Source organism: Rhipicephalus sanguineus, chromosome 2 (genome assembly GCF_013339695.2).
Source record: "Rhipicephalus sanguineus isolate Rsan-2018 chromosome 2, BIME_Rsan_1.4, whole genome shotgun sequence".
Classification (NCBI taxonomy): Eukaryota; Metazoa; Arthropoda; class Arachnida; order Ixodida; family Ixodidae; genus Rhipicephalus; species Rhipicephalus sanguineus.
In genome coordinates, this window is record NC_051177.1 from 57,366,823 (window position 1) to 57,386,195 (window position 19,373).

General features: G+C 42.3%; 1 protein-coding gene across 2 annotated transcripts in view; it reads left to right on the forward strand.

Moving 5' to 3' along the window:
• Window positions 1-19,373, forward strand: part of LOC119383013 (neurobeachin) — a 292,413-nt gene that overhangs the window by 91,418 nt on the left and 181,622 nt on the right. For both annotated transcript variants that reach the window (XM_037650973.2, XM_037650975.2), the window contains exons 2-11: window positions 4,106-4,210; window positions 9,347-9,473; window positions 9,767-9,867; window positions 11,260-11,355; window positions 13,492-13,613; window positions 14,140-14,266; window positions 15,419-15,538; window positions 16,242-16,388; window positions 17,335-17,388; window positions 18,483-18,623. In XM_037650973.2, the coding sequence (XP_037506901.1) occupies window positions 4,106-4,210; window positions 9,347-9,473; window positions 9,767-9,867; window positions 11,260-11,355; window positions 13,492-13,613; window positions 14,140-14,266; window positions 15,419-15,538; window positions 16,242-16,388; window positions 17,335-17,388; window positions 18,483-18,623 (1,140 nt within the window). The remainder of the gene's footprint in view (window positions 1-4,105; window positions 4,211-9,346; window positions 9,474-9,766; window positions 9,868-11,259; window positions 11,356-13,491; window positions 13,614-14,139; window positions 14,267-15,418; window positions 15,539-16,241; window positions 16,389-17,334; window positions 17,389-18,482; window positions 18,624-19,373) is intronic.

The window sequence follows — 19,373 nt, forward strand, 5'->3', positions numbered from 1 at the left end:
TTCAGGCACCGAACCCTAAAAGCATTGGTCACATAACGAACATAACGATTTCTAGCCAGCTAGAAGGCGCATTACTTCGCGTCACCAGAACAGCTGTGCAAAGGGTTAGCCAAGGGCAACGTCGCGTAGGACACTGTTTCTACGACATACGCTAGCAGTCGTTGAGTGCGCCGAAGGTACAGGCTTAGCATGTATGTAGTGAATAACAAGTATACAGGGTGTTTCAGCTAAAAAGCACCAAGTATTAAAAAATTAAGCATAGGCGCTACGCCTCTCCAATCAGCGCAATAGTGTTCTGAGCCATATAGAGCACGTCAGAATATTTTTTCCAATCCGCCAAGCTCGGCAATTAACAAAGATTGCTTAACTTTTTAAATAGCAACTCTAGAGAAAGGTTTTCAATACAAAAGTTGTAGCGCTTGTTCAGAAACATCGAATTTTTCAATCTGTGTTAAGATAACTCTCCTGCCTAAATTTTTTCCAGTTTTTCTTTAAAGCGCGCGAATTTTAAAAAATACCACGTGACTGCCGCCAGAAGCGCGGCGCTTTTAGTGCCCTCAAATGTAAGTTGAACGAATTATCAAAGGCTGCTCCGCGCACGAAGGCCGATTGAGCAGGCTGCCGGTGACTGCGATGGACGCTAAATGATGATGTAGCCGTACCATCTAAAAAAAAACTACGAAAGAGCGGCCGACGCTTGTGAGCGCATCTTTTATCTCGGTCCTTCCTCACGTTGTAACCCTCGCCCCTTCCAGTGTGTTCCTTCATTGGTGCGAAAAGAAAAGAAAAAATGCCTACGCTGCATCAAATGCTGCCTACGGTCTCATGTAGCATTTGCTCCGTGGCTACCGCTTTTTCGTTGAAGAATTTTTGTTGTTGTTGCTGAAACGGTATGCTCATTTTGTCGCTTAACGTCCATCGCAGTCACCGATAACCTGTTCCATCGATCTTCGTGCGCGAAGCAGCCTTTGATAATTCATTCAACTTACATTTGAGGGCACTTAAAGCGCCGCGCGCTTGGCGGCAGTCACGTGGTATTTTTTTAAATTCGCGCACTTTAAAGAAATTGCCAAGCTTGGCGGATTGGAAAAAATATTCTGACGTGCTCTATATGGCTCAGAACAATATTGCGCTAATTGGAGACGCCTAGCGCCTATGCTTGATTTTTTAATACTTGGTGCTTTTTAGCTGAAACACCCTGTACTTCAGTGCAGTACAATCGTGTAATGCGGTGAAACTTTTTTCACAACTTGCGCACTGCGGTGAAGCATTCTCATAGTGGCAAGGGCGGACATTGCATCTGGGTCATTGTTGAGTGCGCCGAAGGTACGGATTAAGCCTGTGGTAGTAAGAAGCAAGTATGCTTCAGTGCAGTGCAACGGTGTAATGCGGCGAAGCACTTTTCACAAATTACGCACTGCGGTGAAACATGCTTACACTTGCAAGGGCCAACATTGCGTGTGGGCCGTTTTTATTTCTTGATTTTTTCCTTCTCTTCTTTTTACCAGCTATACATATATTCTGCACAATCTGTACCTCTCCCTAAAATTAATGGTTGTGGTTTTACGTGCGAAAACCTCGATGTGATGATTAGGCGCGTCCGCTATGCCGCTGGGTAAAGAATGAAAAAGGAGAAAAAAAAAAAGAAAAGATCGCGCGAACTTAAGATAAGTATTATCCAAACGTACCTCTAAAAACGAAAATAGGTGACACCCGTTGCACCTTTCGTTTCTTATATTTTAATGCGGCTACAATTTCACTTCGTCGCCTAAGAATTGCAAGAACGACATGGGTCTTGCCTCCTTCGTGCACTGTCGTTTGGGACGCTTCTCCGTCCTGCATTCCTTTCCGCTTAGCGTTGTCGTTTCTTGTGCTACCCACTTCAATATTTTCAACCAGTACTAACTCGCCCAAAATGTCGATCCTTCTAACCCTGACTGCTTCGGCCGTAGCACTGGCTCAGCTAATTCATTTTCCGTCCGAGAAGCCGGATCCCAGAGACTTCTTCGACGGGTCGTCAGTTTTATCTCAATTCCCTACGGTTCAGCTTCTCCTCTGCGCACTCCCAACATCAAACACTTCGACGATACCGCAGCGCACGTACCCGCTACTTCCTCGGCCCTCACGAGAACTACGGGGAAAGACGAATCTGTGCGTGATTTGTTCGGTGCCGAGCATCCTCGCCGAGAGCTGGAAGAGAGGTTAAATTGATGGTCGTTCTTCGCGCCTCGCTCGTTTCGCCGTTGGATTAAGTGGATGGCAGAGGGTGGAAACACGGAAAGAACAAAAACGCAGCCGCGAACGACAACAACGGCAGCAGCAGCAGGAGGGGACAAAGAAGAAGAACCGTGGGAGCTGCCTCGGCGGCGTGTCTTTCTCGCCGCGAAGGCGACGCGCGGTCTGTGTCGCCGCGGCGCTAATGAACGAGCCCTGTCGCCCGTGCGAAGAAGCCCCTGTGTTGCTTCAGCTGCGGCGACGGCCGCGGAGAGCGCGCTCGATCGCTTGTTTGTTCGGCGCATCGATTGGGCTTGTGCCTTCGCTTGTCCGTGCGCGCGCGACTGCTTGTTGTTTCCCGGCCTGCCGATTGCGCCCCGTTTCCTTACTTTTTTTTTTTCTTTGTGCGTGTCCCGTTTCTCCTGATGTCGTCGTCGCCACTCCGTTTGGGACGATCGCCGAGTCTCGCTTTTCAGAGCCGAGTGAACAAATGACCCGAGCTTTGGTTCTTTCTATCCGTTCCGCATTCTCTCTCTCTTTCTCTGTTTCGGCTCATCTTTCTATCGCGAAGTACGGCAAGTTTTGGAAATGTATTATATCATTTCATTCATTATTGTTTATTTTATGGCGATGTTTATTCGTTCTGGCACCGGCGCGCACCCCATTAAATTATTTCCGATGCTTGCCTGTCACTCCGTAATTGCCTTTTTGGCAGTTGTGGAAGATTGAAATCAATAAACCAGTTCTTGAATTTCGACTCTTTCATTTTTTTTTTCGTTTTTCTGTGTGTCATAAACTCGGGCACAATATTGATTTCAAAAAACGTTTCACCAAAAAACAAAAACGGCATGTTTTGCAACTTGCAGCTGAAGCACGATGATTACACATCTCAATGTGTGCCATGTTCATGCTCTTCGTGTAATTACATAATTGCAATTTTCATGTGCGAAATTTGTTTTCCTAACCTCCCTAATTATATTACCGAGGATAATATTTGAAGCACAAAGTTGCTTCTACATATGGTGGTAATACTTTTGATGATGGATAAATGGAGGGGGGCGGGGGGTCATGCTAGCCACCTGCGGAGAAGCTGTCTCAAGTGAAGCCATTCTGGAACATTTTATTGGGAAAATCATTTGCAATATATGTATCTGGGTACTTGTCATTAGGACAAAGTTTGTACATTTGCACACATAAATCAGCGTTGCTATTACCACATGTAATCTATGAGCGGAGGAACCCGCCATGGTGGTCTAGTGGTTATAGTGCTCGACGACTGCTCGCCCGAAAGTCGCAGGATCGAATCCCGGCCGCGGCGGCCGCATTTCGATGGAGGCGAAATGTTAGAGGCTCGTGTACTTAGATGTAGGTGCATGTTAAAGAACACCAGATGGTCAAAGTTTCCGGATGCCTCCACTACGGCGTCCATTAGAACTATATCATGGTTTTGGGACATAGAAATCTAGCATTTATTATTATGGGTGGAGCAACCTTAGTCGGGCAGAGTTTAATCTGCCTTTAGTCCTTTCATCCCAGAGAGTGTATGTCTGCATAAACTGAATTAAATTGAAAAGTGCTTTTTTGTTTGGGTGTTTTTGTAGTAGTACTGGGTTTTATGTAGGTAACTGACATATAATGAATAACAATTAATAAAATCACAAATTTAAAAACTACCGTTGCCAGTTGAACAGATTATCTTAAAAAAAGAAATCTTTGAACCTTATTTAAAACAGGGCTGCTTGAGTAAGCAGCCTTGTGATGTGAGATTATGTTATACACAAACATGTTACGATATCCAACTTTAGCAATGTGGTTCTTTATATGTCATTTTTATTTCTCTCGTGTTCTTTGCATCCTTAATCGTTTCTCATTTCTTTTTTTCTCGTTTCAGCTTGTTGGGGGCGAATTCGACATGGAGCTAAATTTTGTGATTCAGCATCCCCAAAACATCCTTCATATGTTAGATTTGTTGGACCACTGTCCTTCCAGCCTACAGGTGAGTGTGAGAGCTGGCTGTGCTTTGATCTCCTTTCATTCTTACATCGTTCAGTGATGCAACAGCTGCGCCAATTGCGCCAATTTGATACAATTCCGTATTCTTGCGCCAAGCTGAGCCAAAGTCGTGAAATTTGTTGAAATTGCGCCACACTGCGCCAAAATGCCCGACCAGCTTCAAAATTTTCTCAGTTGCGCAAATTTTAGCGAGAAATGAGGCCGCGTTGGTCATGTGCAGTGTGGGCATCATCATCATCCAATACAGACGTGCAGACCCTAGCCCTAACCTCCCAGCGAAAGAAAAGAGAAAAGTCAGTTTCACAGCAAGGACGAAGCAATATATGCGATACTAAGAAATTGTAATGTTATACGAAGTGAGGCTGGCAGCGAACTCTTTCGTATTCGATCTCGCGTAACTCTACAAAACGTTGGTGTAAGAGAATTCGGCCGCTCCAGGGAAAGACGCTCTTTCTGCACAGTGTCTTCGCATTGAGGGCGCAGCACGTAGCAGGATATACGAGCCGCCCGCTGATGGCTGCCGAGATAGCGCGCGCGCCACGCCCTTAGAATCAAAGTTTAAAGTTGCTGCTCGAGCGACAGCCCCCCCCCCCCCCCCCCTTCGCGTCTTATGCTCGTTCAAGACGGGCGGGGCGTTTCCTCTCTGCTTCGACGGCAGGCCTCACGAGCGGAGTGGTGTTATCGCATGCGCCCTCCGAGCGAGGGAGATGGAGTGGCTCGTTTGATCTCTGCTTCAGCGCGCCGCGTTCGTCACCGACACTCGCGCGCTTTTACCCGCGGTAGAACGTACTATGCGCGGGGGGATGTTATCAATTTGAACTTTATACGGGAGATGACGGCAAAAACCCGTCTAGAGTGTCCGTATAATTACTATCGCAATAAAAAAGGACAGTGGTTCTCAAATTTCCCGATGCTTGTTTTATTGCGTGCCGAACGCTTTTTAAGCCACTTTTTCCGCAGTACACTGGTGTCCTGCGGAAAAGCGTATTGAGATTTAGAAGGGGCTATTAGTACTAGCTGTCAGGGACACAGCACATGTTGTTCCTTAATTACTCATTCATGCACGCGGCGTGTAATTACGAGTCCTAGTATGATCGCTGACATCTAAAAAATTATTGGCAATCATTTGGAGGTGCTGTGTATGGCGTTTCTGCGGCCTTGAGAAACAAATAGACAAAAAACGTACGCCAGTTTTATTTCTTCACTGCCCCCACTTGCTCCTGCTTTACGAAACTCCCGAATTTCGAGGTTGCCAGGTTTGCAGGTCCACATTAGCATTTGCAGTGCCTATCGAATTATTTGACAGGCCCTGCAAATGCTAATATGGACTTAGTCATTGTTCGCACTGTAGGGTGGCTCAACACACTGCTTTTATTGAAATAGCAGTGTTCACATGCACTGTACACAAGTTAGCTGATGTTGAATGGTTTGTACGTATTTTTGTTTTCTTTTCTAAAAGTAAGGCTTCTTTCTTGTACTGCTCCAAATTTGGGATTTTGTGCTAAAAGGTTCAGGTTTTTTTTTCGTAACCTGCTCCAAATTTGAATTTTTGTGCTCCAAAAGCAACATTTTGCTGCTCCAAAAACTGCTCCAAATCCTATTTCGGCTGTTGCACCCGAGATCGTATCGTGTGGCAAACACTTCCTAACAGCAGGTTATTCGAGCTTAGCGACACGAATATACCATCGCTAAAAATAGGAATGCGAACACTTCAGCGTCTACACACTCTGATGTTCATGATGAAAACGAATGCAAACAGTGGACCGTTAATTCACTGCACTGTTTGCATTTCTTTTCATTGCCCTGGTACCTTTCCTACATGCCTAGCAGGCCAGTGCAGAAAAAGGCATGCAATAGACATATGTATTGTTAGATTGTGATTGAATGAAGACATGTTATAACAGTGAAGAGCCTACATTGGCTGACATTAACTAGCAGGCATCCAAAAATTTGCCATCATTTAGCCACCATTTTGACAACGTTAAGTCGACAAAAGTGAGCATTAGCTAATAGTTAGCCAATATTATCCATCATTTAGCGAACTTTAACCAGTGATAACTTCTGCTGGTGGTATGCAAGCAAATACCTTGATGCAGAATGTGGGTTGAATGTGGGTCCAGGACGTTGTTTTCATCAATATTGGGAGCAAGTTACTTAGCTTATATTTTAGGTGGAAGCTTTACCTTGGGAGCACCTATTTAGATGCATAAGAATAAGCACCTGCTTTTCTCAGCATCTGCTGGATAAAATTCAAAAACTTTTGGTCCATTTAAACGATAATTTATTAAAATATGTAGTGGCTGTTTAAAGCAGTTAATTTTTTTAGCTAGGCAATCAACTTTTGATGAAAACTGTTAAACATTGCAAGCCCCCGACTCCAAAAACAGTTTCTTGAGTACAAAGTTTCGACTCTATAAATTCATAATAAAACAAAATATGGCAAATATGTAAACTGTGCCTCCTAAGACGTGTAAAGTGCGCAAGATTGATCAATTATACTACCTACCTCACAGATGTAGTACCACCAATCTGTGAGCAGGCATATTCTGAAGCCTTCATAATATAATTGCCATAATTTACCATAAATTGTAAAATCTTATATCAAATCTATGCCAAAAACAGATATCATAGTTCCATTAAACTTGGACCGGTTATAGCATCGTGTTGTAGGCAGAGTTACACATTTGTAAACTTTGTGTTTAAATTTTTTAGCTTGGCAACATTAAACAATTTTCACAAAAAAAAGTGTGGAGTCCTAAATAAAACATATGATTTCTATAGTTGCTAGGATTTAGCTATTTTCTCGCAAGTGCTACAAATTTTTTTCTATTCCATCAGCTTTGCTAATGACTAATACGAGTGTTTCTGCATTTCACATATATTTGAATAGGGAACTTTACCCCACACTAATGCTTCCTCTAGAGATATTTACCAATGTTTACTGCTTACTGTGCCCAGATAATTCACAAGTGTGGAATATCCATGGGCGGGTTTTGCCATTTATATGCCATTAAGTGTGTTAAACGAAAATTCGGTGGTGAGTTCCGACCAGCCTTTAAACTCTGTGCAATAGTATGTATGTCTGGGTCAATTGCTAACAGGGGGACCCTACACACGAAAAGGAAATTCACTGAATAATGGGCTGGAGCACAAACAGAAAGACATTCCCAAATCTCAACAGTCACTTTACAGTGGTCCCTAGATGGAAAACTCTAAAGTTGAGTGTTGCTGGTACTAACATGTGGGGCCGAAGCACAGATAATAACATAAAAACTTGAGAAAATTTATGGCCCACGCAGCATGCAATGGAACAGAAAATGACAGCTGTAACATTAAGAGATTGGAAGGCAGCAGAAAGGATCAGAGAACTAACAGGTGTAGATAACATTCTAGTTGACAATACCCCCCCCCCCCCAAACAAAAAAAAAGAGAAAATTTGAGCAGGCCACGTAATGTGTAGGATACCGATGGATGCATGACCACTCATTCCACATGACACTTCTTCACTTCATAAAAAACACCGGCCTAACGTATACAAACAAATATATTATGCCTTAAGGGCAAGTCTATGTTGCAAAAAAAAAAAAAAGATAAGCAGTGGTAGGTTAGAGCAATGGAATGGATACTAAGGGATGGGAAATGCAGCCGAGCATCGGTGGTGCCACCAAATTTGTGGCTTGCGCGTTCTTTGCTGTAAGCGTTTCCTATAGCTCCAGGAAGCATGATGCACGCAGCAAGATTCATGTATTCTCGCTAAATAATTTAATATCGCCTTTTGATGTCGACAGCTTTCGGTTTCGGTTTCTGGGCGCCGAGGTTGGGCAGTGACGTAGAAGTGTAGGAGGCTTGGTCACGTGACCACACAAGGCTGTGACGCACTTAGCCAGGAAGCGTTAGAAACGCGGCGAGTGATGTAGAAATCGATGCTTTGCCGGTACTATAGTGAACTATAATATATTCTAGTTCACCACAGCCGGTACGTACGTTGCGGAGGTGGCGGAGGTCCGGAGGTCACTCATGTCACTACAGCAGATCTGGTGTGACGTCACTACAACTTTCGTTGCCCTTCCTACAGATCTACGTCAGAGTTGGCGCGCTAGCGATGGGTTTCCATCGGGAGAATGGGCATTTAGGTACACTTTGGAAGTGAATTAAAATATATTCTAAACGTTTGCTGTGTCCGACCCTTCGTGTGGAGTGTCCTTGCATACGGAGGAAACCCGCAACAGGCTTGTTATAGCCTCGAAATTTGATGGCACCACCCCTTTAACTGAGGTGATGAAGTCGAGAAGTTCGCGGGAATAAGGTGGAATCAAATTGCAGAAGATAGGGTAAGTTGGAGAACATGGAGAGAGGCCTTTGTCCTGAAGAAGACGTAGAATAGGTTGAGGGGGATGATGATGATAATGATGATGATGTTTTACATGAGAGATGGCATGACAAAGCTACTGGCTGTTGGTCTTGCGTGTGTCTCTTGTTCTACAACGTGGTGGCCAGTGGAAAAAGCTGAAACATATTTTTAATAATGAAGGAATTAGCCTTCTTGTGAATACCATGTCTGATTCACTTTGACACTGATTACAAGAGAACAAATAAAGCAGCAAAGAGATTTTGTGTCCTGAGGAGCAATTAATTGTACCAATGCAAATCATTCACATAGGTCTCAGTTCTTTGAATTTTTGTGTAGGAAAAGTTTTGAAATGTAAAATCAAATTCTAAAGATCACATTTGCATTTGGAGCCTGCAGTTATGTTATTTTGACAGAAATTTATTGTACTTAAAAAAAAGCACCTGACCTAGAAAAGCCTAAGTTTTTTATTGGACTAGTCCTTTATAGTGTGTCAACATTTACTTAATGTTAATACTGTTTATAAAGGAAATATGTTTCAAATTGCATTCACACTTACTTTAGCGTAGACCTATATTTTAATACGAACAAGTATGTCATAAATTTATTCTTAATAATTCATATGTAGTGTGTTTCATAGTCAAGATGCAGCCTTGAGCAATGAGAGGCGTCATCTATTTCAATAATAGCAAGCTGTAAAGCTCATGTATATACAGAAATGACATACATACTGAATCTCTAGTTTTTGTTTTTCTTTCTTTTGCTTTACAGGCTGAAGTGTGGAGTGTATTTATTGCAATCCTTAAGAAAAGCATGAGGAACTTGCAGGCATGCACTGAGGTTGGACTTATAGAGCATATCCTCCAGAGGTTCTCTCAAGTTGAAGAAGTTGTTGCAGGTAGGTGTTGCAGGTGCCTTCTTGGGAGTGACTAAGACAAAGCACATCTCACTGATGTTTGAGAAGCCTACATACTTTCGGAGTGACAGGTCTCTATGTTAAGAGAGCCTTCTTTTGCTTTTTCTGTAGAAGATGCATGCATAAGTTTTATTGTTTCTTCATTCTCTGCAAAGATGTTCCATCTTTCAAAACCATACACAGGCCAGCCTGTTACTAGATTTTACCCGTGTCAACGAGCAACATTTGTTTCAGCGTGCACAGGAAATTAACATTTTTCTCTGCTTTCGTTTCAGATCTTGTCATAGAAATGTTGGGGGTTTTGGCAAGTTACAGCATCACAGTGCGAGAGCTCAAGTTGTTAGTTGGGTGTATGAAGGCGACTGGAAACAAATGGGTCAGTCACTGCTCCAGTATTTCTCATTTCTTTGCAATATCATCTACCTTGCTAATCATTGCTCTCTTAGCTCCTGTTCAATTCGTAAACCCTGACCAAGGCCTTGATGCTATTCCTACTTTTGTAGAGAATGTGTTGAATTTATTTCCTTTATCAATGTGCATGGTTCCAGAGTGTGCATGTTTGAAATTTGAAGTTTATTTACAGTTTTTACAATACATGAGTCACGAATTGTCATGGTGCAAGAGCTAAGGGCATGTCTATACATACCTGAATAGGCTCCTGGCACGAGTACAGCAGATGACAGCAGATAACTGCAGAAAAAGACGGGCATATGTACCTATCTATGTACAGTCGCGCTCAATATGACTTGCAACATGGGAGCGCGTGGCCTCATGAGTTCTAAGATTGCACATGGCTTGAACTTGTTTTCATTTCAGCAACTAATTTATATATTCTTATTTGGAATCATCCCTGAGTGCAAGAACAGCATTTAGTTATGGAAATAAGGGCTAATGGAAGCTATGGGCAGTCTTTGAACTTGTGAGACCACACGCTCCCGTGTTGCAAGTCATATTGAGCACAACAGTACATGTACAGTGCTCACGGATTCAAACGTGGCATCAAATTTTTTAATATAATGACTGGTATGCACAATTGCTTGAGATAACCACGTCATGTCGTGACGAATCTGGTCTCTAACGATGATGTTGGCTCTCATCGACGCGTTCAAGTCTAAATTACTCCGATATGACCCGAACTGAAGACGGCGGAAACATAAGTATGTGCTTTACTTAGCCCTAAATTGTCCTGTTTCAGTCCTTGAGTACTGTACATAAATGGCACAATTACACATGGACTTTTTCAATACGGTATAATAAACAGCAATAATCCAAATAAGTACAAGTACAATAAATTAAAATATATAGATGCACAGTTGTGAAATAATTGGAGCCAGATATTTTTGGTAGCACAGCAATAAATAAATAAACAAAAAGAAAGCCCTAAATCAATGATATTATGTAGCACTCGACCCCAAAAAAAATATTTTCCGAGAAAGTGCCGTTTTGATTGTTTTTCTAACTGTTGAAAGAGTTGGGGAATGTTTCATAATATCAGATAAGTGCTAGAAACAGCCTATACATTTTGTTTAGGCATGGCACTTCCCATGGCACTTCCCTTGTTAAATAGCACCTTTAGGCACTTCCTATTACCGCATAGCTAATTGTCATGTTGGTTACATTCATAACGTAAAGCTGCATATTCGTCGATGTGAAAAGTTTCACCCACGAGAACTACTTTATTTGTTGCATAATAAAAGAAATTAACCCCTTGTTTTCTTCGCTTTAATTGGCAAAAATGTTAACGTCATCATCTCTGTCTGTTTTCCAGCCCAGGCACTCCGTGAAGCTGATGTCCGTCCTCCGCCAGATGCCCCACAGGCAGGGTCCAGATTCCTTTTTCAGCTTCTCCGGAAAGAAAGGGGCGGTGAGTGCTTCAGTACTGGCATTGGTTACTTCTCTTGCCCACCTCAACATGCAGCGCTTGTCGGAGCAAATTAGTCAGTTTCCGCGACAGGAGTGCAAATGTGGGTATGAGACTTACCAAGGCCTCACTCCACTTTTCATAGAGCACGGGTTTGGGCTACAGGACTTGAGTGTGCTTGTGCTTGATGTGTGCATCGCCATACTGTCGTCATGGTCACACATCGGATCATGCCCTCCTTTCTCCCGTGCTTGCCCTTCCACGTGTAAGCGTTATCACACATAGTGCAAAGGACAGGATGATGGTAGACAGGGATAACCACTTGTGCCTGTCTCCTGCCGTCCTGTTGTTCACACTTTGCACTCTCACCCTTATACATAATGGACTACAAACTAGCCCAAGTTTCCACTTTTCCCCTTCCTTACACTGCAGTTTAAATGCTTTGTATTGTTGAAGTAGTCACTACAAGAGCCTTTTTAGTGATAACAAAGATATTCTGGAGTAGGATTTTACTTACTGACATAAAAGCAGCTTTGTTCAGTTATTCTTACTTTAGTGCAGGCTTGCGCTTATGCCCCTGCATTCAGTTGCATTTCGTACTTGGTAAAATAAATGTTGGTTTTTCAGAGCGTCTCTGAGTTTAAAATGACCTCATTGTTGTACATATGTAACCATGAACTGTGTACAATTAGAAATAGTAGGCAGAAGCAGTGTTGAGAAACTATGTAATGTTGCTGTAACCACTGACCTAAAAAAGCCAAAAGAGAAGTGTGTGTGTTTTCATGCCTTTAAATAAGGCTGAATATAGCATTGGAAATCACTTGTGGAAGGAATAACTCTTGCAAATTATCAGTATTGATTGGGCTGCATCATGAATGGAACATTGTATTGGATGACTCTCGCTTCATTAACCTGTACTGCCATTGCTCTTTAGGCATTTTGGAAAAATAATGTAGGAGCAGACAAACAACTGTAGAATATGGGTAACAAACAATGGTAATATTCACCTTAACCTACTATAGCATCTAGTGATTGTCAGACATAATGTATGCTTGTCTTATATATTGTTATTTTGCTGTGCTTTAAAGATATCTTCGAACACTTTTGAACATGGCAAACAAGCTAGCCTAGCCATTAGACAAGGCTGTCATGAACACACGAGCCAATTATTAAGCCTGTGCATGCGAGGTGGAGTCTACAATTTGGCTATAAGTACTGCCTCCTCTTTATTTTCAATCTTTTGATATTCCTGCCTCTTATTGTGTTAATTATGATGTATCAATCAACGTAACAGCTACAAGCCAGATTTTTGTTCGGACATCACCACTAAGCAGTATCCTTTGGCATACAAAACAAGGGCTGAGGAAACCTTGTTACTCATGGGGCAGTGGCACCATCTAGTGGCAAGGAACTGTATGACTGCACTCATACCATGGCCCCTGAGATGGGGCAATATGAGGAACCAATCTTGGAGGCTATGGTTTTCCCAAAGCTTGTTGTAAGATGGGATGAACATGATGGCTGTCAGTCTGCATGAGTAAAAGACACAACTCCAAGCACAGCATATGTAATAAAGGTTTATGAGCACCTTAATAGTGTGCCAGGGGTGGCACTTGTTTGCCAGAAACTCATCATTTTTGCCTAAAGGGTGGCTGCTTGCTCTGGTTGGTAAAACCAACCTTCAGACGCAGAAAAAAACCTCATTAGTCAGCTTAGGGTAATGAAGGCAACAAGACAGCATAGCTTTTGTTGGAAAATGTCTGGGAGGTGTTTGTCAATTAAAAAAAAATGAATAGGGATCGTTTGTTCGAACAATGTTGTCACCGAAAATGGGGAAATGGCGTCCTCAAATGAACACCAAAATAATGGCACCAAGTTCTCCAGGGCGTGAAAACCAAGAATGTTAACCTTTGATAATAGCAGTATTATCATATGTGCACGATTCTAGCGCACCCCCCGACTGTGACACACAGGTAATTTTACATTAGCGAAATTGAATTTAAAAACTTGATGACGATTTCGCTTTTGAGCCAGATTGTAATGCGCACACAAATTTGAGGGCTACATTTGGCAAAAAAAAAAAGCGCGCGTTAGAATTGTGCATATACAGTAATTTTTCATGCCGAATGTCTCTCGCAGGCAATTGCTCTGCCGCCACTGGCACGCTGGCCGTACCAGAATGGCTGGACCTTCTACACGTGGTTCAGGCTCGACCCCATCAACAGTGTCAGCATAGAGAGGGAAAAGCCATTTCTCTACTGGTGGGTGTACAAAGAGGCTGAGCCCCTCCTGTTGGTATTCATTTATGTGTTTGCATAATGAAAGAAGTTGGCAAGTGCTTTTATGTTCCACTCAAAGGGAGAAGAGTGGGCACTAAGGTGCTTAAAAGCAGGATAAGGCTTCATTGGTTTTGGAGAATTGCGAATCATATTTGCCAGTACTAAGGCAGGTATAAAATCTTACTTTGACAAGGAATGCATCACATGCTTTTTGTCATTGTACCAGTGTGACTGACTAGGGCTCTTTTAGAAGAGTTCAGCCATCACCTGGTATGTTCTGTCTTTCTGAATGTTGTCTCTTAGCACTGAAAAATACCAGGGGTATTGGCAAACACAGTCTGTACTTGTTAAATCTAGGCAATTTTACACAGAATTAACTCACGAGATGAAATTCCGCACACTTGTGCCAGCCTTAAAATGTCTGTTTGCAGGTCTGTTGTGAAATTCATTAATCTTAAGATGCATTAACTTTGATATCTTTCTTACCCCCCCCCCCTTTCCCGCACAGCTTCCGGACCAGCAAGGGTGTGGGCTACTCGGCACATTTTGTTGGTAACTGCCTCATATTCACTTCCATGAAAGTCAAAGGAAAAGGCTACCAGCATTGTGTCAAGTATGAGTTCCAGCCGAGGAAGGTAAGTCGAGGCTTTTGGCAACACCCTGTTCCTACCATTTACGCACAAATCCGTAGTTCCACTCTGGCAAAGTTTGTGGCAAAATGCACTTACCTTTTGATTCACTAGCTGGAACAGCTAGTGCATTTGTATGCATTTACAGGAAATATATTTACAGGGAATGTTAAACAACACTAAAAATAGTAATAAATTATGCTTGAGTAGTATAACTTTCTTCTTAATCTTCCCTGCATTTAATAGAAGATTATGTGTATCAACAAAGAAACTAGAAGTTGAACAGTCTTCTCTAAAATTTTGAACCCATAGCAGTGCTTCAGTGAAGTTTTTTTTTTGTATGATTTCATGATTTATATTTGTAATTGCACTGTATTGAACCACTATCACTACCAAGCAGTAACACTGACAAAACATTTGTAATTTCTGTGTTCCTGTTTTAAAAATGAACACTCAGATTATTTATTAGTGTGCTGTAAAGTTATGTGAGACTTGATAGTTCTAACAAGCTTTTTCAAGTGATTTTGCTACTTTTGTTACATTGTTATACTAACCAGTCTGCAAGGCAGTGTGAACCTTTGGTGTCTGAGCAGAGCCACAAAGTTTGCACAGTATTAATACAGAAATGCAATGTTTGCTTTTTTTTTCACTAAAACAGGGTTGTTGATTTACACTTTCAGTTGAGATTAGGGTTAAGCTTTCACGGTATCCCATACCACTTTTGTAATAGCTGTCATTTGAGTTTTCGATATCTTGAAGGTTTTGAAATGTGGCAACTTCCCCACATTTTTCTGATTATCATCTCTGCTATCATGTTTAATGTTGTTTTGAAGTGGATACATGGTATGAAGCACCATTGCACACTGTGGAATTCACATTAGTTTACGATTTTTAAATATGGGTTGGCTTGATTACAAGGAAAAATTGGGCTGGTTGGTTTACAGTTTGTTTACAGCAAAACACAGGGTTGAATATGCACTTGTATGCATCTCCCTTCTTTCTTCTTGCTTACACTGGCTGTAATTTGTCCAGAATTAGCACATCTTAAAGTTCTGGTTGTTTATTTACCTTAACACTTTTGTAAGTTATTACGTGCAGTCATGGTGACCGCACATCGTCACTGCTATATATTTACCCCTTGTATGCCCTTGTATGCAGTGGTATACTGTTGCCATAGTGTACATCTACAACCGTTGGAGCAAGAGTGAGATCAAGTGCTTTGTCAATGGCCAGCTAGCGTCTTCGACAGAGATGAGCTGGTTTGTCAGCACCAATGACGTGAGTGCTGACATGATCTTTCACCTTTCCTTACACTTCTGTTGGCCAAACGCGAAGAGCTCAGTGCCATCTTGCCGTGACCTTGTTCATTACGTGTTTTCAATGCAATGCAGCTCCATTTCACAATTGACATTTTTGGACATGCCTGATAATTCACGTGCCTTCTTTATAAAAGCTGTATCATAGATTAAGAGCGTGGAGGTCAGCTGGCACAGCAGTTTTCAGTGCCCTTTGCACCAGAGAATATGTAGTGGGTCGTAAAGAATAGGTGTCGCACATTTTGTGAATGCAAAAGAATGTGCTTGTAAATATCAAACCTTTGTGGTCCGAAACCTTTAACCATCTTCTGCCCATTCCAGTCCGAGACTAAAGAATGCAAAGCTCAAGTAAAAGAATTTTACTTACTCTAATTTTAGACATGGCGCGTAATGGAGTGAGAAAACAAGCGCATGAATAAACCACTAAAGAACTTGTCAAGCAGTGCTCGACCACGGACCGCTGCAGCCATGTTGTGTTGTCGGTAGGAGCCTGACAACGGACCACAAAGGGGTAAAACAGCAGAAGAAGTCAGCTGGACATTTGAACACGGCCTTGGTTCATTCATTCAGTGTCCATGATACCTCAAAAGTGTTAGGACATGAAAAGGGAGTGTGATTTAAGTTTTGCATTAATGACCCTATATTTCTCCCCTCTGTCTCTTCAGCCTTTTGACAAGTGCTACATCGGAGCGGCTCCCGAGCTTGATGACGAGCATGTCTTCTGCGGCCAGATGTCGGCAGTGTACCTGTTTTCCGAAGCCTTGACTGCTCACCAAGTTTGTGCGATTCACCGATTGGGGCCAGGCTACCAGGCACGCATTCTTTCGTTTTGCTTGAAAACAGAAATAAACATTCAGTATTGTTGAAAACCTTTTATTAAAGAGAGGAATGACAGGGATACAGAAAAAGTAGTATTGGTGAAACGTGGTGTTCTCTGGCATATGTGACAAAACATCAACGTAATGTGTGAATTTTTCATACTAGAGTCCACACCTGTAAAATAATTGTTGGGGCTTTACATCCCGAAACCACAATATGATTATGAGAGATGCCATGGTGGAGGGCTTCGGAAATGTTGACCACCTGGAGTTCTTTAACGTGCGCCTACATCTAAGCACATGGGGCTCAAGCATTTTGCCTCCATGGAAATGCGGCCGCGGCAGTTCGGATTCAATCCCATGACCTTTGGGTCAACACTTCAGCTCCATAACCACTAGACCACCGCGACGGGTGGAGTCCACATGTGGGGCATGTCACACATAATTCGCGTCGCCTTATGGTGCCTTTTGGTTGACACTGATATCAATGCCAATGAGTGGTTTTAGCCACTGTGAATATTGTTGTGACTCCATGTATGAAAGTGGCAGGTATATTTTTATGTGTCGCTGTAGTAAGAAAATTACTTTCTCACTTAATGTATTGATAACTCACACTCTTCGGGATCATTAATGCTGCAAGAAATGTTGCCTGTTATTTTTTACATACAGTAGACTCTCAGTAAATGGAAATCTCTTAAACGGAATTGCTGTTTAAACGGAACAAGGGCCTCTAATATGGTTGGTTTCATACTTGAATTACGCACCCCTGTTCCTCTCTCAGTAAATGGGACTCCTGTTAAGCGGAACATATTTTCCTGATCCCTTCAGGTTCCATTTAACGAGAGTCTACTGTAATTTTTCTCTTCCTGGTGGTGACGGATTTCGCTCTTGCTCTATGTATACTAGTGGATCAGTTCCAACAGATTTTGTCCTTTTACAGAGCCAATTCCGATTCGAAGGTGAAAGTGTGGCTCTACCTGAAAGCCTAAAACGCGTGAGTGCTTCATCATTTTGTGCAGCTGCGCAGTTTCTTTTTTTATTGTCTGCCATGTTTGTTTTTCCTGTCTGCTATGTCGTTTTATCGTTGCACCACAACTGAACAGAAGAATTGTAATTAATATACCGGTTGATCTATTTTGATGGAAACATGATTGTTTAATACAGTGAAACCTCGGTGATACGATCACGGCTCATACGAATTTCGGGGTGATACGAATTTTTCGTTGGTCCCGGCCAAGGCCCATTGACCTCAATGTAATGGAGTACGGTTGTTGCGAACCGATTTTCACCCAGCGACGTTTGATACGAACGTTCGCTACCACCCAGCTTCGAAAAGGTGCTGTCCGCGCTGTCGCGGAAGACGCACGAAGCACACGCGAGCGCAGGAACGCAAGCGTGGGCATGCGCGCCACCCCGCCAAATCGTCAGAATCACGGTGTAAGAAAAACACTTTTCTTACGGTCAGAATAAACCCTCAGAGACATGTCACGGCCTCCGAGTGTCGCGGGTCACAGCGCACCTGGTTCATTAATTAAATGCGCGTGTACGGGCCGTATATTTACGAGTGCTGGTATGATTGCCGACATCTAAAAACTTAACTGAGAATCATTCAGGGTTCTTCCTGACGTTGCCGCAGCCCTGACAAACAATAAATGCAAATGTACGCCAGCTTTCTTTTGTCGCATGCTAATTTTCCATGCTTTCTGGTGATACGAATTTCGGATGATACGAATATTTTTGGTGGTCCCGTGAGATTCGTATCACTGAGGTTTCACTGTATTTCCTGTTGTAGATATTCAAGTTTTGCCAGGTCAGCTGGATTACTCAAATAGACACTATTCACAAGACAAAGTTCAGTATTATCTAATTAAAAATATTCACTAATGAACTTTTAGCTACTTACCAGTTGCACTGGAGAGTGTCTGAGCATTACATGATGTTGACATGCCATATATTTTACACCTGCATTACGCTATTAGAAATCTTGGAGGCTTTGCGGATAGTGCTTACTGATCAATATCACCACTCCTGTTTTTATAAACAAGACTGCAGTAAGTGCCTGTATTTTGCCTTTCTTTCTTTAAACAGGTGTTGTACGATGGCAAGCTATCCAGCGCACTAGTGTTCATGTACAACCCGGTCGCTACAGACAGCCAGTTGTGTCTCCAAGCAGCGCCAAAGGGAAATGTCTCCTACTACGTCCACACTCCACATGCCCTGATGCTGCAGGTATGGTATGCATGCTAGGTCCGAATGGACAAGCCGTTCTGAGGCTGTGCATTGTTTCAACACTGTTAAACGTGTACATACTGTCGCTCCTGTATTTGTATCTTTTACTACTTTGATACCACACCAAGATGGCATCTTGCTGCATCTGTCATTTAGTTGTATAGAAGACAGTAATAAGAGGCCCTATGACGCTTCCTTAACAAGCTACAAAATGTTTTCATTGTTTTAGAAATGCAAAAGTTTATTTTGGTTCCTTGGTACAAAATTGAGACTGGAGTGCATGCTATCACACTTGATGTAGCTTTGTGCTTAGCAGAAAGGTTATCACTGACTATATGAATAAAAGGCGTACAGTGGCAGTCAGTGGTTTACCATAGCTTAAGTAGTAAGACACCAGTTCATGTAATATAATTGTTTCATTCTTCTTTCTCTCACCCTCTCTCTCGGGTTGATGCCATTTGCACATTCTCGTAGAATCATCTTGACTGACTTACTATTTTGAGAGCTTGTTCGAGTATCATTGCTTATCGCTGATAAACAACATGGCCATAATAAATTACATATTGTGCGAGACAAAACTTTCTGAAGCCGTACTTATGCGTAGTTCTTCATTCATTTCTTCAACACAAAATTTAAGTGGTCTCTCAGTTGAACATATTCTGAAAGGAGTACAGGGAGCAAAATTTTGACACCAGTCTCGTCCTTAAAGTGTTGTATATGTAGGTACGCCTGTGAGCAAAAGTATACGGA